General features: G+C 46.8%; 1 protein-coding gene across 4 annotated transcripts in view; it reads left to right on the plus strand.

Moving 5' to 3' along the window:
- Positions 1–24,560, plus strand: part of Susd4 (sushi domain containing 4) — a 127,698-nt gene that overhangs the window by 78,148 nt on the left and 24,990 nt on the right. For 3 of the 4 annotated variants that reach the window (XM_057769305.1, XM_057769304.1, XM_057769308.1), the window contains 2 exons: positions 9,234–9,407; positions 13,995–14,182. In XM_057769305.1, the coding sequence (XP_057625288.1) occupies positions 9,234–9,407; positions 13,995–14,182 (362 nt within the window). Of the gene's footprint in view, positions 1–9,233; positions 9,408–13,994; positions 14,184–24,560 lie in introns of all 4 variants that reach the window. The other variant, XM_057769306.1, reaches the window with a different exon arrangement.

Genomic DNA, 24,560 nt, shown 5'->3' on the forward strand with positions numbered 1-24,560 from the left:
ATTTAAATTGATCTGTTAGAAATTCATACATATTTGACTCATTTATTTTACTGTTTATATTTGTAAGTTCTTGAAGTGTGTGAGAGTTTGCCTGCGTGCATGTGTACGAGCCATGTGCATGCTAGGTGCCCTTGGAGATCAGAAGATACCTGTGGAAGACAGAAGAGGGTGTTGGAACCCCTGGAACTGGAGTTACAGATGGTTGTGTGTCACCATGTGGGTGCTGGGAACTGAACCTGTGTCCTCTGCAAGTGTTCCTAACTGCTGAGCCGCCATCTCTCCAGCTTCTGTCTTTGTGAATTCTTATGGGGCTTACCATGTGCATCATCATGTCATGTTTGAATACTAAAACTCTTCTTTCTTCCTAGATAATTCTTTTCAGTATCCTCTTACTGGGGTCCTGCTTCAGTCAGGAAACCCAGTGCAGCATCCGACGTTTGTGTCAGGGGTGAGCCTTCCAGTCGGGAACCCAATCTCACATCGATGCCCTCTAGATTTTACAGTACATACTTTTCTAATAATGTCCCTTGTTGAACTGCAGCATTTTGTTTAATTCCTAGCTTATTAAGAGTTTTTCTTTTTAATGCAAGTAGATGTGAAATTTTACCAAATGCTTTTTCATGTCTAGTAAGGTAGTAATTCTCTCCTTTATTCTGTTAAATTCAAGTCACATTGGTTGATCATTGAATGTTAAGTCGGCGTACTTGTGATGTGTTTGAATTATGTTGGCTGATGTGTTGATCTTGAGTTCTGCACCGTGTTGCTGAGGTGGGTTGTCCTTGTAGTATGAGCTGCGGGCCTCTTCCCACAGCCCGGCTCATGGTTGCCTGGCTAGCTTATGCCCCAAAATAACGACACACAAACTCTATTCTTTTAAACACTGCTTGGCCCATTTCTGTTCATGTATGTAGCACCTCAGGTGCGCTTACCGGGAAGATTCTAGCCTACGTCCATCCTGGGTTGGAGTTTCATCGCGTCTGCTCTGGAGAGGAGAGCATGGCGTCTGTCTCTGAGAGGAGCTGCCTTGCATCTGAGCTCACTTCCTCTTCCTCCCAGCATTCTATTCTGTCTACTCCACCCACCTAAGGGGTAGCCTATCAAATGGGCCAAGGCAGTTTGTTTATTGACAAATGACCTTCCTCCATCATGTCCTGAATGTTTTTCCCATCTGTGCATTCTTTCCACTGGTATAATAACCAAGGGAGGCTGCCCCATAAACATGCTGCTGTCCTGCAGAAGAGCCCTCCTCGCTCCGGGTGTGAGTGAGATTGCTGCCTGATCTCCCACAGATATACAGCAGAATTCAAGAAGTATCCTGGGTCTGGAGGATGCTTGTGGGAAGCCTTTCTGATTTAAACTGAATTTTCTTGATGTTTTATATAAGTGTAACTTGGTGATTTGGGTAAATGATAATATTTCTTGCCTTACTTGAAGAATTTGACTTCATCTAAATTCTCAGATGTTTTGATTTCATGTTTTTTTTCTGACTTTTTAATTTTTTAATGTAGGCTGCCAATGCTATATCTTTTTAATCCTTACATGTTTGGGTGCACTATATAGTTCTTGATAAATCCTATCAGTGATTGTTGATTGTGACTTCAAAGCACCAATACTTGATCTTGCTGGTCCTTCTTAGCTTTTGTTTTTTTTTTATTGTTAATGATCTCCCTATCATTTACCCTGTATTATTTATATCCTTGTACTTTCTTCAAGCTTAATCACCTATCCATTTTCTGACCATTTAAGAATTCTTAATTTTAGTTCTAAAGGATAACCCTAAATTTATATATATCTAGTAACATACCTCAATATTTACAAAGCGAAATTCAATAGAACTTTAAGTACAAACTCATAGCTACAATAAAAACATAACATGGAAAATATGAACAACCAGTCAACAAATTTTGCTTAATCAACTCTAAGGTGTGGGTTCTTGACTTTTTTTTAAGTATTTAATTTTTTGTGTATACTTAGATGTTTTTGTTTCTTGAGTCTCATTGTGTAGCCTTGACTGGCGTCGAACCCATAGAGTTCCAAGCCAATCTGCCTCTGCCTCCTGAGTGCTGGGATTACTGGCAGGTATGAGCAACCATGCTGAACTTTCTGTGTGTGTTTAGGCTTAAAGAGAAATGTATAACCATAGATTTATTTGCATACTATACATTACTTTTGGAGGAAGCCGTTGTTTGTTCCCAGCTGCCCAGATCACAAAATATTACACAGAAACTATATTATTTAAGTCACTGTTTGGCCGGTCATTTAAGCATATTGTTAGTTAGTGCTTATATCTTTGGTTAACCCATTTTTATTATTTTATATTTTACCATGAGGCTCATGGCTTACTGGCAAGGTTCTGGCTGGCAGCTCACATCTTTCTCCTCTGGTGGCTCCATGGCTTCTCCCTGACTCTACCTACTCTCTCCTTCTCTATCTGCTTAGAACTCCTGCCTTGCCCTACTTTGCTAAGCCACTGGCTGAAACAGCTTTATTCATTAATCAATAAAAGCAAAACATACACAAAAGGACTTCCCACACCATTTCCCCTTTTCTGTTTAAATAAAAAGGAAGGTTTTAACTTTAACATAGTAAAACTACACATAACAAGACAAGTATTAAGTAAGAATTACAGTTACAACATCTATATTATACTATATTTACATTATTTTTATCATAACTAAGGAAAACTTTAATTTTAACTATCTATTTTTTAACTTTAGCAAAGACTCCAGAAGGATATAATATTACCTAAGTAAACAGGAAGTTTGTAAGCAGCTTTCAAAACTGCTATGGTTTTATTATTTAGGATATTACTCAGTTTCCAACATAGGAGTTTTGTAACAATTCATTGCTATCTTATTTTCATTGTGGCTCAAATACATGTTCAGTAATTTTAGTCACTGGCTGTTTGTTGAGACTGAATTTCCAGTGTGGTCAGTCTTTGTGAATGTCACATATATACTCCAGTATATGTAATGTGTAACATTCTAGCCCTGCAGAATGGATGGCTAATATCCACTCTCTAAGTTGTAAATATAAAAATACAAAGATAACACTAAGCTCAGCTCAGTGTCATAGGCCATCCTGGGCTAGGAAGTGACCCTGTCTCAAAAAAGAAAAAAAGTCTTTAAAGGGGGGTACTTTTAAGTAGCAAATCACAGAGAAGTGTTCTTACCATCATTTTTTGACACACCCACACCCACCGGGTCTGTCTGTCTGTGTCTGTATGTTTTTCTTAGTGGTTTCAGGCAGGGAACTAGTAATTCCACAGTACGCCCCCTCTTTTCTGTCAGCACCCCCTCTTCCATCAGCTCCCTCTGGACAGCAATAGCTGTCACCTCTCCCTCTCCTGGTTCCATGTTGATTGTCTATAATGACATCATTTGCCCGGACCGATTCCATTCAACTCCTGCAGCCTACCCCTGAGTGAACCAGTGGTCAGGGAAGTCTCTCTGGGTTGTATTGAATGAAGCAGCAATGCTAGTGGGTGGATGCCAGTAGATCATGAATTAAAATACCATCCAATGGTGCAAAGTTCAGGGTCCTACAGCCTCCTCCAATCTGACATTGCCTGCAGATCTGGGGATCTCCATGGCCCCTTTCAAGTTCAGTAATTCAGTCAGACTCACATAACTTAGAAAAACTGTGAACCCTGTGGATAAGTGTATGACAATGGGGACACACAGGTTAAAATCTCACAAGAGAAGAGGTACGTAGGGCAGGATCTAGGAGTCACGGCCACCAACCCCCAGTGGAGCTGTGCCCACAGTGCCTGTCCGTCAAGCAGCAGGGTATGATGGTGTATCCACTACCAGGGAGACTCACTCATGTGTTAGTGTCCGGAGTTTTATTGGGGTTCTTTCATATAGACAGTGTTGATTACTGTGGGCTGATATTGGTCTCCAGTCCCACCAGGAAGCTGAACTGATATTTGGTGTCCCAAATCACATAGACTACCTAGCATGCCTGACTCTACTCGGTGAGCAAAGGTCCTTATCTCAGGCAGGACACTCCAGAACCTGAAGATAAAACCATACCTTTGGCCAAGGTTCATCCTTCACTGCACAAGTGACAAACCTTTTGAGAATATAATTTAGACTCTTCTACAAGCTTAGGGTCTAATAGTGTCCCACCCCACTAAAATAAAACCCCATTCCCTGTCCTAATCTATCAGGCCCTGTGTGGTTGGTCCTCACCCCCACCCCACCCTGGCTCCATCGGCTGTTATCTTCCAAACACACAGGTCTTTCCTGGTGTGTTTTAGGACCCCAAGCTCCTTTCTGGCCTTTGTGCTAACCTAACCATTCTGCCTGAAATCTCCCAGATCCATGTGTAATTGGATCTGTGCTGTCATTCAGGTCTCAGCTTAATAAATGTCATTTCCTCAGAGGCTCCTTGCCTGTCTGCTCGAATTAAATGAGTCCCCGAGTCACTCCCTATCTTATCACCACATTATGAGCTCACCGCAGTCGTGAGATTCGCCTGTTATTTTCTAGCTCATTTGTCTCTTAATTTTGCGGCTAGAAGCGTCCCTCATGCAAATGCTGGAAGAGTGGAAATGAGGACGTCTCTGTCCCCCACACCTAGGACACACTGGACTGCTGAATGAATGAATGAATGAATGAATGAATGAATGAATAAAAAAGAAGGTGAATAAGTAAGCTTTGAGATGCCAGTTCATGGGAATGTACGTCAGATTCTTTACGGCAAGACATTTATAGCCTTTAGCACAATGATGTGGCTTGTGAGGCTCATATGTATCTGCGCATCATATATTCATGGTCCTGGGAATGGTTTTGCATTTTTACATATAACTAACATTTAAAAAAATTTTTTTTGATTTGTCCTGCACCTGCCCCCGCCCCCTGAGACTGCTCTGCTGACTACTCTACTAAATTAACACTGCCTCAGGATCTCTCCTTTTGGACTTGTTCATGACACCAAGTCTGTTTTTAATAGGTTCAGTGTCCAGCAATGGCCGTGGTGGGCTGGTGAAATAGGGCTTTCAGAATGGAAAGCTTTGATACCCCTTGGGCTACATCCTGAAAGTGCCCATTTATGGCTCGCCAACCTGAGTCCTAACTGTTGGCCAGATTCTGTGTGACAGAATCAAATATTGACAGATGCTTCCAGTCTTTGCTAATGATACGTTTGCAGTGGCTTTGTCTGTTTTTTTCTGAATGGGTGAATCTGTGGCCTAGGAGTTGTGTGACAAACAGTCCCTGGCTTAACAATGGTTCAGCTTAATGATGCTTTGCCTTTCCCATGATGTAGGAGCGATGCCCACTCAGTAGAAAGCTCCCTTCACATATTGAGTTTTGTGTTTTCATGGGTTAGTGATGCATAGTGTGGGATTCCATTCTGATGCTGGTCGAGGACTGCAAACTGCAGCTTCTACTCAACTGCAAGACAGGGAGGAAAAGTGAACTACACTACACTGCACTGGGTCGCTGATCTGGGAGGTTCAGTAGGGTATGTAGTGTGCATGCATTGCTGGGGGAGGGATGCACATACATGTGCATGCACAGGCATGTAGAAGCCAGGGGACAACCTTGGATGTCATCCTCCAGGAGTGGCAAGGTCTCTCATTGGCCTTGAGCTCACCCATTAGGCTTTGATGATGATGACAATGATGGTGATGATGATGGTGATGATGATGATGATGATGGTGATGATGATGATGGTGATGATGTTGATGATGATGGTGATGATGATGGTGATGATGATGTTGATGATGATGGTGATGATGATGGTGGTGATGATGATGATGGTGATGATGATGATGATGGTGGTGATGATGATGATGGTGGTGATGATGATGGTGATGATGATGATGGTGATGGTGGTGATGATGATGGTGGTGATGATGATGATGGTGGTGGTGATGATGATGATGGTGGTGATGATGATGGTGATGATGTTGATGATGATGGTGATGATGATGGTGGTGATGATGATGATGGTGATGATGATGGTGGTGATGATGATGATGGTGGTGATGATGATGATGGTGATGGTGATGGTGGTGATGATGATGGTGGTGATGATGATGATGGTGGTGGTGGTGATGATTAGTTCTAGGACTGAAGTCAGGTCTTCAGGCTTGCAAGCATTTTTGCAGATTGAGCCCTCTCCTCAGCCTCATTTTCATCTTTTAATGTTTTCCATTTACAGTGAGCTTTTTTGTGTCTTGCTCATGTGTAATCCCAGGAACATCCGTATTCCTCTGTAAAACTTCAGCAGCATTAGTAGAGATTAGACATATATTTTCAGATACTCAGGGTTCTGATTCCTTTCCTAGAAATGAGGTCGGTGGTTATTTACCGTCACCAAAGCTCCTCAGGGCAGATACTTATTCCAGGCCCTGTCTTACCCTTCCTTCTGGGAGAAATGGATGCCACCCAGTGTGCATGAGCAGTCAGAGAGGGGGGTGAGTGACCTTTCCTTCTGTTGAAGTTGAAGGTTTGTTAGAGCTGACCTGGACCAGCTTTCCCCTTGGTCCTCGAGCACATCTCAGTCTGTGTTCTCGACTTTAGGAGGACTTGAACTCCAAAGCTTTACTGCTGGGTGGCTCTCCCATGTAGTGGATTGGTGTTGCATCACCCCATACAGGCTCTTTTTTTGATCAGAGTATATCACACACAGACACACACACACACACACACATTGCAGCACACCTAACCTGGGAGAAGCATCCCACATTAATCTTAATACAGACTGGAAAGTCAATCTTGTGAGCCAGGCCTGGGAGCTTCTCCCTCTGACCAGCCTTTATCAACTTGTGTGTAATATCCAGGTGGTCACTCTGTCCATTGGCTTTACTGCCCACACTGGCCACCTCCTGACTATGCTAGTTAATTTTTAAAGACATTTAAAGCCCATCATGGGAGGGTTGTTTAGACATATACATTACCACTGCAAGAACTGTTTACACTGAGATTTTACAGACAGATGCCTTGATAAATGTGTTTTTACTTGCTGCGCATAATTTCTGCTTAGTGCCATTGAGAAAAACATAATTCACATTTTCCATTAAGAGGAAGGCAGCGCTGGGGTGCAGAGAGTTGTCAGTTACCTTGTGACTATTCTAGGCTTGATTTGGAAGAAATGAGGCTATTTTAACTCAGAAAACTATCGGTGAAGCTTGAATAGTTAGAGCATTCTTTTCCACAGACTGATACAAAGTGGATGGGAGGCGAAATAGAAGCCAATAGACAGCTCTTTAGCCTCCACTGTAGCGAGGACACCCTGGTGTGCCCAAATCAGCCGACTGGGCTCCGAGGGCCTTGCACTCCCAGAATTCTTCTTGGTGGAACTTTAGACAGTGCCCCTTCCCTGCAGTTCTTCTTCACCAGGAGTGCAAATGAGTCCGGAAATGGGAATATGTTGGGGAAGACCTATGCCAAAGTGATACAGATCTAGCTCTCAAGTTAGTGGTGGCAAAGATAAAGATATGCCTGGACTTACAGATGATCAGCAGTGACTGTCCTCTGCTCCTCTCTCTCTCTGAGCCTTCTCCATATTTTATGCCTTGATTTCTGCAGTCTGCTGAGCCCTGCCCCATGCTATTTCTAGAGAACCTAGCACCAACCCCATCATGCCCTTGATGGACCCTTTATAGAATAACCAAAGCTAGCAGCTGCCAGCCACTGTGAACCCTCCCTTTCTACCTGTATCAGGGCTCCCAGGGCTCGGTGGCTCAGAGCTGACAATTCCAAGCTGAAGCATCCTCATGAACAGGACTCTTGTTCATGCTGTTCCAGCCACATTGTGCATTTCGTAGACTCAGGGGAGCAGCTCGGAAGCCAAAGATCCTTTAGCACATTGAAGAATTTCTGGAGAAAGGTTCTGATTGGAAAAACACTACCCCTAGATTTTCGCCTTGATTTTAAAAAATTAAGAATCCAGAAATTTGAAGTATAGCCCATCGCCAGGTAATAAACCTTTGTGCATTGGAGATTAGAAGCATTTCTCAGGGCTGGCTGTAAAACCTCGAGATAGAACATCTACCTAGAAGGCACTGTGTCCTGCTTTCCATCCCCAACACTAAAATAATATACACAAAATCAGAAACATTTAACAGAGATGTACTCAAGAGAGATGGGGAAAAACACACAGTGGTTGATGTGACTTGAACCAGAGGGGACTTGTTGTGAGGTGCTCAGGGGTAGGACGAGGAGAGTTCCAGCATGGCAGTGAGGAGCACTGCGGTTTGTTTCTACAGTGACTTGTGGAAGTAGCTCGTCTTTGCACTCTTCAATGTGCTTTTGTCATTTTGTTGCATGTCCTCACTGCCCCTTTAACTCTCTCCTGTTTCTCCTTTTCATTGTCCTTTTCACTTGGTCTCAATCACTCCGTGTGAGCACAGAGTATGCCCGACTGCCCTGAACTCTAGGAGGTTGGCAAGAGTATATGCTGGCCTAGCGTTCTTTGAAGAGCACAAAGTGTAGACGGGGAAGTGTTGGTAGCAAAGGCAAGGACAGTTCAGTCTCCGTGCTGTTCTGCACATGGTGTGTGTTCATTGAGGCCCTGCACCATGCCTGGGTGACTGCAGCAACCAGCCTGACAGGCTACACCATGTTAAAGCCTGCCGGAAACACAGCCAGCTCTTCGTTCATTTCCAGAATTATTCAGAAGATCAGCTGTCTGGTAGTGTCTTAGGTAGGGTTCCAATTGCTGTGAAGGACACCATGACCACAGCAACTTTTATAAAGAAAAAAACATTTAATTTGGGTAGCTTACAGTTTCAGAAGTTTAGCCCATTATCATCATGGCAGGAAACACGGCAGCGTGCAGGCAGACATGGGGCTGGAGAAGGAGCTGAGAGTTCTACATCTTGATCCATGGGCAACAGGAAGTGAACTGAGTTCACACTGGGCATAGCTTAAGTGTAGGAGACCTCAAAGCCCACCCCGACAGTGGCACACTTCCTCCTAAAGTGCCACTCCCTATGAGCTTATGGGGGCCAATTACATTCGAACTACCACAGATAGGAAGGGTTGGAGGCGGCAGATAAAGTTCTTTTTATGAGGGACCCTGCACACTGGGTCCCTCTTCCTGTTAGTTCTAACACAGGCTGTGAACTTGTCATTGTCAGCTGAGTCTGGTGACAGATGAAGTACCGTGTATCTGTTTGTTGTATAGTTTGAGACCAGGGCTGAAAATGAGAGCTTCATTGCAAACGCAGTTAACATTTTAAATTTGCAAAACAAAGTAACATTCATCTTTTATTGCAGACTGCCGCATCCCCCAAATTGAAGATGCTGAGATTCATAACAAGACATATAGACATGGAGATAAGTTAATCATCACCTGTCATGAGGGATTCAAGATCCGGTACCCTGACCTATACAACATGGTTTCATTATGTCGTGATGATGGAACATGGGATAACCTGCCCATCTGTCAAGGTAGGAGATGGGAGTCCCTGCTGTCAACTGTACTTGTCGTGACTTCATTGAAGAAGGTGCACGTACATGATCCTCTAATGTAGCCACAGAGATTATGGAAGAAAGATACAAAGTCACCCCCTCCCAGGTCCCGGCCTTTCTTTTGGTGACTTCTCATAGAATCTCACTGCTCCTTATGGTGACTCAGCACTGTATACCCAGATTTCCCAGCCCAGACAAGAGAGACCTTATTCTTCAGTATGTTGGGCATCACTCCCTTTCCACAGAAAACTGTAAAATAGTTTAAGAATAAGGAGAATTGGGCTCTTGAAGGGACTCAGCAGGGAGACGCTCTCGCTTATGAGCCTGACAACCTGAGTTTGGTCTCTGGATTGCACTGACCATCATAGGCATTCCGGCTTGCACATGTGTGCCCAAGAGCATGCGCACATACATGTACAGACACATGCATGCGTACACACACACGAACAACAACAATAGTAATTAACAATAAATTAAAAATAATTTGGAGACTTTGTAGCTGGGCTGTGAATGCATGGATGAATTGTTGTCTGCTCAGTGGAAACTGCAGGGTGCAATATTTCTTCAGTAGTGGTGAGGACATAGCGAGCCCATCTTACAGAGACTGTTTTCTCTTCAATAGTATCCCTTCTTATAATGCATGAAAAGCAGAGAAATAGTCGCATTCAGACGCGTCCAAACCACCCAGTGAATATTTACCCTTCCACATTTTTCATATTTGCCCCAGCCACCGTGTACAGAGGAACCTGTTTTTGAAAATAAGCCCTTGAGTTCACATTAATTCTGATTTTATTTTTTGACATGTGACTTGATCTAAAGGACCAAAAAACAATGCATAATTCATAGTTTGAGAGAGAAGGAGGGCCATTCAGATTTGCTCCAAAAGCCCCAGCATGTTCAAGTTGAGAAGAATGTCAGCTTGGTGCTGGGGAATCACAACTGGCAGGCCCTGATATTGCGTTGTGTGCCCCATCCTCAGAAATAGACTGTTTTCCTACACGAGAGCTTAAGAGTTGTGACCCTATGAAGGAATGAAGGGTTCAGAGTTGGGAGGACAGAGGAGGAGCCCAGCCGTCACACTCTGTCCTGTGGCCTGTGTCCCTAGCCTGCCCTAAAAGAGACATGGATTTATTTATCTGTCCAGAGACTGTCTACCAAACAAGCAACTGGCGCCTGGGCTGGGCGCCTCATGCAAATAAAGATCATTAGCCACAGATTCATTCCAGACACTAATCCTTTCCAGGGCTGGAGGCACGGGAAGAAAGTCACCTCAGACTGCAGCCACTCCCTGCAGCCCTGCTTTCTCCACATCCTTTCTCTGCCGCCTCTCATTCTTTCCCAGTTCCCACTTGATTGCTTAAATACACTGTGTTCCTTAGGAATTCTTTTCCCTGTGGCCTTTCAGGGTGTTATTTTAGAGAGTTTAGATATGTACCTCACTGTTGCTCTATTTGACCAACCTGGGTCCCTCTTCCTTTCTCAAATTCTCCTCAAGACATGACTTCTCTAGGTCAGTAACAAGAGCACTGACTGGCTATCCTTCTTCTTTTTATTTTTACTTTACGGTATTACTGGGATTTGAACCCAAGGTTTCACCATGCTGTTCAGCGCCATGCTTGTGAGTTATGCTCCATTCCCATTTTTTGCTCCTAATTTTGAAAGAAGGTCTCACTAAATTGCCCAGGCTAGCCCTGAACTCACTCCATAACCCAGACAGGCCTTGAACTTATGCTGCTGTTGTCTCAGTCCCCCAAACAGCTGGAACGATAGGCCCACGTCACCGGGCCTGCAGCTGGTTACTCTTAAGAGATGTGCCACTTCCGATGCCACAGGCCCCAGCCCTGCTGTCGCTCCTCAGAACTCTCTGTCCTGTGTGTGATTGCTGCTAGAGACAGCCCTGCCAGCAGCCGCCCCGCCAGCAGCCACCCAGCCAGCAGCTGCCCCGCCAGCTTTCCTCTGGCCGCCTGGCTGGCACAGCACAGAACGAAGGATTTCGGAGTTGCCGCAGACAGCCTGGCACCTCTCCGAGCCCCCTGGTGAATTGTAATTGGCTCTTAAGAGTGACATTTCATTCTAGAACTTTTATTTGCACCTATAGATCCAGGGGCTAAAGCTCCAGTAGGCATCTCTCTATTATCTAGAAGTGCAAATGGAAATCCCATTGAACTATTGAGTTGAAGCCTGTTCCCCACTGTTATATTTAGGATGGGCTGTCTCCAACCAAGAGTGAGCGTATCTTTCCCTCTCAGTGCTGATTAGCTGCACAAATTATAGCTCCTGCCATCTTCTCAGGAGGAGTGGAGGGCAGGCTGCTCAGAGGCCATTTTTTTTTAATGGATACTTAAGGTTTTGGAGAGTGTGTGCCGGCCCTGATCACTGTGGTTCGAATCAGTTATGATTTGGGAAAGCCCAGCATCTCCCCACACGCAGCTTGGAACTAGAGCCCCATTATGGCAAGGAGTGCTGGGCCCTCCTGGTACCGTGTCAGCCAGCTGAACTGTGTAAGCATCCCGAGTACCTTCTTTTTGTCCCTGTGAATGGATTTATCTTCTGTTTCTCAGTTACTGATTCCATTTCTTCCTGATTTCCACTCTTCCTCCTGACTCTTTCTCTTCACTTTTGCTGCAAACATGACCAGTTTTTAGCTTAGGAAGATTAAGAATCATCTAAGGGAGGGAACATGGGAGATGGCTCAGCTGGTAAAGTACCTGCGAGCATAAAAATCTGAGTCAGGATCTCCAGGACCACAGAAGCTGGGCTTGGCTTGGTGGCAAGCATTATATCCCAGTGCTGGAGTACAGAGACAAGGCAAACTCTTGGTCAACCATCCTAGCCAAGACAGTGATCCCCTGATACGGTGAGAGATTCTGTCTCAAGAGAGACGAGAGACGGGAGAGAGAGAAAGAGAGAGAGAGAGAGAGAGAGAGAGAGAGAGAGAGAGAGAGAGAATACCTGACATCAGTCTTCAACCTCTACACATGTAATATTGTCACACACACATACACACATGTACACACACACACACACACACACACACACACCGAGATAGCAGGGATTGAGAAAACCATGAGATGAAGTGAAAAGATGCTGAGTTCTGCTGCTTTGAGGGGTGAGGGGAAGGTCTAGAAAACATTCTGACTGTTTCTGGATCAGGGCCTTCTCAGATTGTGGGGCTGTGTAGCCTAAGGCATAGCAGTGAGGTAGGTACCACACAATTGAAACTGTGAGTGACTGTCCCTAAGTTCTGCACCTCTGGTGCCTCTCTTGTCTTTCCTCACTCTGGTATACAGGCACTACAGCAGCTTGCTGAGAGAGCCCCTCAAAACAAGTGTCTAGTCAGGTGGTGGTGACACACACCTTTAATCCCAGCACTCAGGAGGCAGAGGCAAACGGATCTCTGTGAGTTCAGGTCAGCCTGGTCAGCAGGGCAAGTTCCAGGACAGGTTCCAAAGTTACAGAGAAACCCTGTCTCGAAAAAACAAAATCAGAAAAACCTGTGTCTAAGATAGCCAGCTCTAGAGGAGGGCTTGGCCACCTGCTGCTGTGTACAGACTCCAAACTCTGTGCTCGACAGCTAGACAGAAAAGCGAGTGTTTTCATTATACACTGTTTGCTTCACACGCATGCCTGCCCCCTGGAAGAATATCACCCTGTGATGTCATTGTGCCCTCCAGTGTCATGACTCAGCTCACTACAGTTCTGTGACAGCAGGAAAGGTACACTCAGGATTCTGTCCCATTAGGAATAGCATAGTCTTCAAGACCAAAGGCCGCCAGGGTCCAGTTTTTCATCTTCTCTGATAGCACACAACTTGTTCTGTTTCGTGCACAGAGCCATTATAGGACTGTGCTTCTCAGAGGCCCTCCCACCTGGCCATTAGCATTGCATATCCTTGGACTCTTGGACTCCACCAAGACCTGCTGAGATATATGAGCTGGAGTCTGTGTCTGTCAAACCCTCTGGGGAAATTTCCAGCTTGAAGACCAGCACACTTTAAGACTCTTAACCTATTTTACTTAAAACCAGATATCCAGAAATGTAGTAGTACCAGCTCAAGCGGGATTCTGTCCCGTGATGGAATATAACCTGCCAAGTCACAAACTACTAGCCATTGTAATGTCTGTTGCCTCCTCGGGTGCCTCAGTGGCCCTCATCCCTGAGGTCACCTTAAACGACTTGGGGAGCTTCATAAACACATAATGACCCCCAGGCTCTCGTCCTGGGCATGGGGCCTGGGCACCACTGCTTTGCAAAAGCCCGTCAAGTGATGCTGGGGTTCCATTTGGTACAGCCTCACCTGGCTAGGGATGTGCCAATCCATATGCTACTTGTCCCCTTCTTCCCCTCTAACCCTTTATCTGACCCTTGTGGTACCGTTTCAGATATCCCAGGAAACTTCTGTCTACATATAACCCAAGTCTGCAGTGCTCTGCAATGCTTTTTTTTTTTTTTTTTTTTTTTTTTTGGCCAGGGGACAATCCCAAAGAGTACCTCTGTGCCATTTGCTGTACATGTGTGCAAAGGCAGCCTAGTGAAAGCTTTTCATCTTTCTTTGACGTTTCACAGGCTGCCTGAGACCTCTAGCCTCTTCCAATGGCTACGTGAACATCTCGGAGTTCCAGACCTCCTTCCCCGTGGGAACTGTGATAGCATATCGCTGCTTCCCTGGATTTAAACTCGAGGGTTCTGAGTACATTGAATGCTTACACAACCTTATCTGGTCATCCAGCCCACCCCGGTGCCTTGCTCTGGAAGGTAACACATATAAGTCTTTTGGAAGTGGGTGTGGAGATGGGAGGTGTCTCATTGTGGCCAGGAGTGACTTTTGCTTGCCTGGGTCCACATCATCCACCTGCCATGGAGCTATCCTCCCATTAGACTTGCCCTCCTCCCCTCCCCGCCCACCACCATTCTTAGATTTAAGGGGAAGAAGGCAAATATCAGAAGCTGAAATAATCAGATGTCAGACTGTGAGGTATCGCAAAGTTAAATGAAATGCCTTCAAAAATTAATTTTCTCTGCACCAAATGATAGCAGATGGCGTTGTGGCACCACCCGCCTCCGTCTCGCCCCTCGTTTATTGTTGTGTCAATGTTTCTCTCCTTTTCCCATGCATTATAGCTAAACCGTGAATGTTCGGCTGTAAGACTCTCTTGGAAGTCTGTAAGCAAGAGCCCTCTCTGCCCTATTTTTATGACATCTGTTTGGTTATGGGGGGTGCTGCTAAAGACCATTGTCTGTGTTAGCAGGGTGTGGGGAGCATGGCTTCCATTTCCAGTATCTGAGCAGTGTCCTGGGGTTCCTCACACCCTCTGCTGCTGACGTTTAACATCCTGCTTCAGCCCTGGTTTGTCTGAGGTCTTGAAGTCTCACCTGATGGGCTTCTTAACCTCTGAATTGATGGGGTGGGGGAGGAGTCTCTGTGAGAACATGGCAGGGGAGAAAGCTTTCATTCCAAAGCCAGTCCAAACCTGTCCAAAACGTAACTCCCCCAAACAATAGCATGTCCAAGCAGACCAGCACCCCCAAGTTTACAGCAGCATAGCTACCTGATTCCCTGCAGCAACCTCAGGAGGAGTGGGCTTGGGAGTGTACTGTGGGGAGAGGAGGTTGGCCGGAGGGGAGGGGAGCAATGAGAGAAGGCTTTTATTTCCAAACAGAAGACAGACATGGAGGGGGCTGGCCAGAGAGGAGCCTCCTTAGAGAGGAGCTGAGAAAAGGTGGAAGGGAGGGATGGCCACTCAGTGGTCCCCATACATTCCTATCTCCCACATAGCCTACATTTCATAGGGACAGAGGCCAGGGTAGAGGTGTTAACAGTGAGACACCCTAGTATATTTGAATTGCTTATAACAGTAAGTTTTCAGTGGGAGCATTTAGTAGGAACTTAGAATGTGTGTGTGTGTGTGTGTGTGTGTGTGTGTGTGTGTGTGTGTGTTCTTAATCTGAAATTCAAACAGAATTGGCTGTTGTACCTCTGCTTGCTGAAGCTGGCCAGCCTAGTCTCCAGAGACAAGGTCACCCCATGTAGTCACCTCTCCATTGTCTACCTACTCCAGTGGGCCATGGTGAGTGTGAGCTGTCACGAAAGGGCCCGCCTTCCTAGTTCCTGGAGGATTTCCCCTGTTCACATAACCAGAAATCAAGGGTAGTTTGAAGATATCACTGTTATGATTTTATCAATTTGAAATGCCTGTTTTAGGATCTTTTCAAATCTGCCTTAACTGCATCTCAAGTAGTCAAAGTCTGTAAGCTTCATTTGGGGACTCTGAGAGCAGCCTTTTATGGAGCCTGGAGAATAAGATATGGATAGACATAAAACAAAATCTGACTTCAAGAGGCGAGGCTCTAAGGTTATAATAAACAGGGAGCTATGAGCAGTCCATGACGGAAAACGGGCCCCATTGCTGAACACATGCACCGTGTCTGTTGCCAGTCTCAGCTCTGGTCACAGAAGGATCTGGAAACCCTGCCCATGACTGCCTGCCTATGCCAAAAAGGCCACTCAGTGCCCACCTCCCCCCACCATTTAAATGACTTTGGCATCTTTGTTTTTATTGCCCATCTCTTCAGAATATCCAAGGAAGTAGTTTATGAGCCCTTTCAAAGCAACAGAGGTCAAAAGTATAAAGGCCACAAATCTAAACTCACAGGCACAGAGTGAGTTAACCTGATCCTCAGGACCACATAGAAACTGAAGCAAGCCGTGATTGGACACACTACTGAGCACCTGTAAGTCCAGATACTCAGCATGCGGCGACAGGAGGATTCGTTGAGACAGAACAACACAACAAAATATTATCCATTAAAAAAAAAATGAAAGCACTGGGTTGAAATAAAATACAAAGATTCATGAGAAAGTCATCCTGGGAGTGACATATTTTTCATTCTTCCTTTCATTTTAAAACATTGGTGCATGGCTTATATACCATTGCAGGGTGAACAGCATAGATCAGCATTCCTTGGTAATCTGTCCCTTCACATGTCACCTGCCTTTCCCCTTCTTCCTGTCTTACAAAGCACACATTTTATATAATTTGATTTTCCTTTATGGTATAGTAAAAACTGTCTATGCTACGTATTGTGTGCTGTGGGGGCTTTTGAATCCATCAGTGTCCTGACCGCAACAGTGAGTGGGTGCGGACAAGCAGAGCTGTAAAAATCTTTCCCCAACCTCTTTACATCTTACTTATCCCCAACCTCCCACCGTCGGTGGGCCTGTCACTCATGCATGTCACTTTAGCTGTCCCCCAACAAGCCAGTTGCTTGCTCAGCACTCATAGTACCCTGGGGTCAATCCCCAATACCACATAAGGCAGGTATGGTGGCACACACCTGTATCCCAGCGCTCAGAAGGTTGAAACAGAGATTCAGGAGTTCAAGGCCATCCTTGGCTCTATGGCAAGTAAAGGCCAACCTTGGCTACATACATCTCAAAAATAATAAAATGGGACTGGAGAATTGGCTCCGTGATTAAGATCACATATTACTCTTGAAGAGGACCTGAGTTTGGGTCCCACACTAATGTCAAGTGGTTCACAACCACCTGTGTCCCCAGCTCCAGGGGAATCCTTTGCTTCTGGCCTCCACCTACCTGCTCTTATATGTACTCATGCACGCGCACGCGCACACACACACACATGCAATTTAAAATAATAAAAATCTTAAAAGAATAGATTAAAATAGAAGGTGGTATTGATCATAATTCATGGAACTATAAGGAAATTAAATTTTAAAACAATTTTCTTCTCTTTTATTTTAAGACAGGGTTTCTCTATGTAACAGCCAGATATAATATTTTTAAGGAGGTACCTGTCACCTAGTGTCAGGGTCTACCACACCTCTCAGATTTAGGTATAAAACCACCCTCAGTAGATTATGGCCATGAATAAAATGACCTTACGCTCATGCGCTATGATGCTCTTTGGTTGTTCGGGTGCTCTTTGGCTATCTGCGTGTTCTCTACTGTGTCTGGAAATACCTCAGGATAACAATGGCCACTTCGGTGTCAGTTCTGTGTCAGGCTCTCGCCATCGGGTCCTCTGGTCCTTCTGTCGTCCTTTCTGCTCTCAGCCCCATCTTTCTGATGAGCAAACGCAGGCTGAAACTCAAGCCTGGGCCTCTGTCACTTGAAGCCATCTGTCTTGTCTAATTACTTTGTACAGATTGCCTTGCAGTCTAGCAGAAAGGTGATTTGATAGCTTTATAGTCGTTTTTGAAGTAAAAAGATTAAAATAATTGCTGCATAGGAAGGACTTTGTCTTTCTAGTCTAGTTGTCCCCTGGAGATAGGCTGGAAGGAGGCACCTGTGGGTGCTGTTGGTTTACACTGCTACCTCCCAGCAGTGCCAGCATTCTTGGCTACAGTGGAGCCCCATTTCAGGGAGCTCGGCAGAGATCGTTGATCCCTTTCAGACTGAGGCGGTGACACCTTGGTGGATGGCAGGACTTACGCAGACCCTGGGGCGTGACTCCTTCTACCACTTGGCACTGCTTCTCCCTGGAGGCGTGAAGAGCCAGCCTTTGAGAGACAAGTGTGAGTGACCCCATCGTCAAGGTCAGGCTTCATGAGGAGTTGATCGTTAGAAAGAAAGGTCATGGCAGTGCCATCAGGAGTTCTGAGGACCACTCTGAGGGTTGTGCATTTGAAGCCCTGCACTGTTACACTTGTCTGACTGACAGTGGTCACGTTCTGGAAGACACCTGTGTGCCCGTGATCGTATCATGTGATTTGGTCTCTGAGACGCCTTAAACCACTACTGTATTGATCTGTTTGGGCAAGGAAGATATACTCATGGGTCCTTCTATGTTGGCATCTTTTGTAGGTCTATGAGTTTGTCCTCATGTGACTGCATCTTAATTCGTTCCCTTCTCAGGCCCTTTCATCTCCATGGCTGTCACCTCTGTCTCTTTCCCATGCATACTTACATGCTGAATCCAAATCTTCTTTGTTAGTGAGCACGAGCAGCCCCTCACTTCCAAGTGCTGGGAACCCTGACTCAGGTACTGCCACGGTCTGCACGTCCCTGTTTTACCGTGGGGCGCATCAGAGATTCTGCTCCCAGGAGGGGTGGGAGGGTGGGGTCAGTGGGAGATATCACAGTTGCAAAGTGAAATCTCTACCCAGAGATACATTGCTTTCTATTTTTCCAGAGTCTGAGCAGGAAGCTCCACAGAACTCAGCAGGCTGTGTGGATGCCTTAGCACACGGAGGGTAGCTGGCCCAAGGGCTTGAAGAATGGGATGTGGGAGGAGAGTGAGGGGCATCAGACAAGCAAGTGGACTGTCCGGGTTCAAAGGAAGCTGGTGGGCTCAGCGTTAAGGAAAAGACGACTAAAATCTTTCTAGAGTCCCTCTGACACTGAGACTGTGTGGCGTGCCGGCTGTGTGTGGAGTTCTGGCTGTGTGTGGAGTTTGGCTGTGTGGAGTTCTGGCTGTGTGTGGAGTTCCGCTGTGTGTGGAGTTCTGGCTGTGTGTGGTGGCGTGCCAGCTGTGTGTAGTTCCGGCCGTGTGTGGAGTTCCGGCCCTGTGTGTAGTTCCGGCTGTGTGTGGTGTGCTGGCTGTGTGTGGAGTACAGAAAAGCCCTCCTTTTCTCAAGGAGGATGAACCCCTAAGAAAATGTTTGGTGTCTGGATCTTGCCAGGCTTTGGCATGACCTAGAAGTGGTGCATGCACCGTGCTTATCTAATTGCAGAAATTCCTGGCAACTGTTTTTTCCAAATGGTGGATGAGGGAGAGCAGATCCTATGACAGTGTATATTCCAGGCAAGTGACAAGGTCAAGAGAATGGATGGCTGAAGCATGCTCTCGGAATTCAGAATCTGTGGGTTACGGTTCCTACATACATTAAAAACCTCCATCCATATTTTCTCTGCCCCACCTCTTTCTTGTGGGGAAGGAGGGGTTTGTTTGGGGCTTACACTTTGAGGGGACATGGTGCATTGTGACGGGAAGGCACAATGGCAGGGAGCGAGGTGGTTAGGCACCTTGTGTCCACATGTATGAAGCAGAGAAGATACAGGGAGTGAGGCTGGACTATGAAGTCATGAGGCCCGCTTCTACCTCCTAAGGTTCCACGACCGTCCAGCCTTGTGGTTGGACTCCAGTGTTCTGACACACAAGCCTCCACAGGACATTTTCCAGTCAAACCACAGTGTTCTGCCACTGGTTCCCCTCGGGTCATGCTTCTCCCCTCCTGCAAGAGGCATTCAATCCAGCCTCTGAAGTCCCCAGATAGTCTTTAACTGTCCTCACAACTGTTGAGTCCCTCCTGAGACTCCAGGAACTCTTTTCACTCAGCTCATTTTTAGAGGATGTTGTCGTCTGTCACAGAAGGGAAGGCGTGATGGCAGATGGGTGAAGGTAGAGGCTGGTCACATCACAGTGGCACTCAGTCCCGGACCTCCATTTGGAAATCCTTCTTTTAGTAGATCTCTAGAAATAAAGTATGGGGCCATGATTCCCTCCAGAAAAGACCACACATTCAGTGAGATTAGGCTTTGAAAAGAAAGACGTTCCAAAAAGTGCTGTCTGCTGTTTTAATTAAATGCCTCTGAGATTCGTGTATTCATTCTGTGAACGTTTTAATGCTTAGCTGATGTGGAATCTGCAAGACCCAGGGACAAGTTAGTGACTTAAGATCTCTGCTGCTCTGGGATTCCTGTAGCTCTTCCTGCTCCTGGTGACACCCCTTCTGCCTGTAGGGGGAGGTGGGCTCAGAATACCCTACCTGTCAATTATCAAGGGTGCTAGCTAGCTGCTCTGAGGCCCGACAGAAGGGCTTCCGGAGTGAGGCCTGCCTGGTTCTGAGAGAGCTGCTGCTGGATGGGTCGTCTCCAGAGAGGTTGGTGTGTTTGTCCATTGGATTGTCCCCAAAAGAAGCAGATCACTCTAGCATGGTGGTTCTCAACCCTCCTAATGCTGAGATGCTTTAACACAGTTCCTCGTGTTGTAGTGACCCCCAATCATAAAATTATTTTCATTGCTACTTCATGGCTAACTTTGCTACTATTATGAATCATAATGTAAGCATCTCTGTTTTCTGATGGTCTTTGGGGCGGTGTCACGACCCTCAGGTTGAGAACAGCTACTCTAGATGCTTTGTCTGACAGTTTGAACAGTAGCTGCCCCAGGTTCTCAAGGCTGCTTGGCCTCATGCCTGGCATTTGTACTGGGAGCAAAGCTGACTAGCCCTCTGAATCATATGCCCAGAGTGACTCCCCAAGCCTATTCATGGCCCAGCTCACAGGGCAGATGGCCCAGCTCACAGGGTGAGAAGGAGTTGTGATCAGTGATGGTTCAGTCACTGAGCAAGCAAGTGTGGTCTCCTCAGAACCTGCTGGGGCCCAGGGACCCTTCAGGTCGGCATTCTTTCGTAAGAAAAAGAAAAAAAGCAAGAACCCTGTTTGGCCAAATGTGAAATAGCTTGAAAGGTTCCAATTTGAGATCAAAGCTCAAAGCCAGCTTGGATGTGGGGGACTCATTTTGTAGTGTACTTTGTTCCCAAGTCAAAACACATTTAGGTGCTAGAGGCGACCAGCCTGAGAGATGCCTGTGGTGATTTCTCCCTGCAGGATTCCCACCTTCTCCAGGCACCTAAGGACTTCAAAGGAGAGGCCACAGGAATCTGAGCATCTTTGGATGAGAGGCCTCCTTTGCCTGGAGCAGAGAGCTCCTGGGAGACAGGCTGCCCCACCCCACACACCCAGTGCCCCACTCTCAACCCCAGGGGGTAGATGGAAAACTGAGAGCTGTCTGGGGAAGCAGCCTCTTCCCAGGAAGGTGACTGCCAATCATGGCCCATGATGACATCTGCTGTCACCAGCTCCTTCCAGCCAGAATCTTTTGGCTCCTATGTGTCAGGTTCTTGCTGCCTCTCAAGGGCAAGCAAGGGAGACCCAGAATCTCTCACTTTCCTTCCTGGAATCCAAATAAGGGAGGCCTGGGTTATATGTGTAGCTTAGTTCTCTGTAGAGCGTCCCACCTAGGACTTTGAGAACAAAGGGGATGGCAGAAGAGTCACCTCAGGGACACCGTGGGTCTCACATTACCCCCCCCAACCCGCCCCACTTCCCCCTGCCCTACAGAGCCAGGTATTGAACCCAGGGCCTCGGGCATGCCAGGTAGGTGCCCCACTACTGAGCTACATCCATAGCACCTGGTTTTTAAAGACAGCATCTCTCCAGGTAGCCCAGGCTGGCCTTACACTTGCTGTCTTCTTGCTTCAACCTCTGGATCATTGAGATTGCAGGCCTGTGCCGCCATAGGTAGCTTCCTGGTGCTCGTTTTGAATGACAGACCACAGAAGACAAAGCCGTCATCACTGCCTCTACCCTGCTGCCCTCGAACACCTCCTCTGTGGAGATGAATGGGAGCTGGCTTGGCTACGGCCTGGAAGTGCTGTACCCATTGGGTTCCCACACACAGTCCCAGGCTCTCACACTGCCAAGCTGCTCTCCCTGGGGGAGGGCCCATGACTCTCCACCACCTCTCCCTTCTGGACTGGCATTCTTGAGCAGGAGGAAACAGTACCCTGAACGCCACGATCCTTGGGGCAGCTTTTGCAGGAGTGTCCTCACACCCTCACACTGCCTGCAGATCTCTTGACACTTTGAGGTGCTTCCTGCAGGCTGCACAGTGGCTCCTTTATTCTTGATCACATCCCGGTCACAGTTTGAAGCGGGTGTGGTGGCAGCTGTGGAGGGCTCTCGTCTTTCCCCGAGCCTCCGATTGGGTCTTGGTTAAATTCACTGTAAGCTCCTCTGTCTGGACTTGAAGTAGAACAAGAAGAAAGACCTAAGAAAAGTCACCTTCCAGAACGTGTGTCTCCTGAAACCCAGGCCCCAGGCCCCAGAGGCTCCTTGCTGACTGTCATTTACCAGGGCACAGTTTACCCAGGGAGGGTGCCTCATTTGGGTTGCCTCTGAGAGGGGTGTATTTGGGGAGGGCGGTTGTCTTTGATTTGGGGGCATTCGTGTCCCCTTGGGGAGGCCAAACAATTGCGAGTCACACAGTCAGCCAGCCTTGCCCCTCTAGGAGCAGCTGTCCGACCTGTCTGCTTGTAAGGGTCATCTGAGAAACAGGCGCGCCCTTTGTCATCTTTCTTCAGCCTTGAGGTAATTCCAAGTAATGAGTCCTTTTACAGAAAGGAAGCAGGTTGGGTGACTCCCCTTGGCCTTGGCTGCCACCTACAAAGAAGAAGTGACCCTGCCCCAAGATGGCGCTCTTTCCCCAAACTTCCCATTGTCTTTCTAGTGGGGCTGGCCCCAGCCACTTAATGACGGGTTCGGCCACCCACGGGCACCTTCCTAATCCATCTCTGTTTACTCTAGGGTAGAGTTTTAGTATGCAAACATGTTTGCACGTGTTTGCGGGGGCGGGGCGTGTAGTGCACATGAGTGTCCCCCAGATGCCCTGCATACCCGCATACAGTGGTGGGCACTATGGGAGTTCCTTTCCTTTCTTCCCCCGCCTCTCCTTTCCAGATAAATCTCCAGTACCAACCAGAGTAGTATTGAATGCTTGGGACTCTGCTTTATTAGAATTCAAGTCTTGCTCCCCTCAGCTGTAGTGATAATAGCAGTGACCAAGCGGTCACCCAGACCCTCCCCCACGGCTTCCCACCCTCTGAGTAGACCAGCTGGCCGGGGCACAGTCTCCATTAGCCTCTTCTGGCCCTTGAGGCTCCCTGCAGATTCACCCGCCATCCCGGCAGCAGCTGGATGCAATATGAAATTGAATCAGCAGAAAGTGAAAAGAGCAATGGGTGCCTTTTCTGCCTCCTCTTTCCCCTTGCAGCAGTGGGACATCTATTCACAGGCAGTGGAAGGAGGCCTCTGGCTGTATCTGCCCGCCCTGAGCGACCTCCTTCTCCACCTCTTTACACTCAACAGTAGGAGCAGGCGGTTTGGGATGACTGTCCTGTGGGCTTTGAGGCCCAAGAGAGCCACTTAGCGAAAGAGCGTCCCCTGCAGCTTTGTCCCAGGCTGTCCCTCTTCCAGGTGGCTCTATTTGGTCAGAATTTTTTGAAAGAAGAGTCTGGTTGGGTTTCTTTATGCTTTGGTTTGTGTATTTATTTGCTTAATCTTTTGTGTAGCTCTGGTTGCTCTAGAAGTTGATTTGTAGCTGAAACTGGCCCCAAACTTGCAGCAATCCTCCTGCCTCTGCCTCTGAAGAACTAAGATTACAACTTTGTGCCATCACGCTTAGCCATAAAAATCTGGGAAATGCGCCCTGGGTTCTGCCTTCTCGAGAGTAGAGGAATGATTTGCTGTGATCCTGAACATCCTGGGGCCTCTTCTTCTCTGATTTTCAGCCTTTAGCTATGCAAGTGATGGTTAATTTATCACCTCAGTCAGGAGCCTGGCTTATACCAGTCAAGGCTGGATGGGATTTGGGGATCTTATTCTCAAAAACAAAAGAATTTTCATTTGCTTTGAAGACACGCGTGCGTTTCCTGGGCCTGGCAGAGAGGGGGCTTGCTCCACGTCAGGGATCAGCTCGCGAAGTCGTGTCTCAAACACTCAGAGGTCAATTGCAAGCACAGATGCAATGCCCTGGCCTGGACACATGTGCCACTTTGTGCCCTCGCAGTGAAATGCCTGTCACTGGCTCTGTTTGCCTGACAGCCTCCTTGCCTGTGACCCTCAAGAGGTATTGTATTAGCAGGAAATGCAAAACAGCAAGCAATCCTGTTAATTTATTGTTCATAAGCAATAGTAAATTATCCTAATGCTTTTTCCATGCACTGCTCAACATGACAGCCGAGTGATTATGAGAAAATGGCTGCTTGCACGCTACACCAGCATTCTACACAATTGCTGCACCTAATATTTTCTTTCTTTCTGTGATGAGTTATTGCCAGTGATGCCGTCCCCTTTCCTCGGTCACAGATGCTTGTTCTTCAGAGAAACTTTGCCATAATGTTGAGAATAGTGTCCTCCTCTCCCACGAGCCCCTCGTCCCTCCCACCAACACCTCTTCCCCTTCCTCCTCCTCCTTTTGCTCCTCTTTTTCCTCCTCCTCCCCTTCTCTTTTTCTGCCTGCATTGATTAAGAAACACCGACCTTTTTCTTTCAAACATACACGTTGTGGGGCTAGAGAGATGGTTCAGTGGTTGACTCCTCTCCAAAGG

The sequence above is a fragment of the Chionomys nivalis genome, chromosome 5 (assembly GCF_950005125.1).
Source record: "Chionomys nivalis chromosome 5, mChiNiv1.1, whole genome shotgun sequence".
In the NCBI taxonomy this organism is placed as follows: Eukaryota; Metazoa; Chordata; class Mammalia; order Rodentia; family Cricetidae; genus Chionomys; species Chionomys nivalis.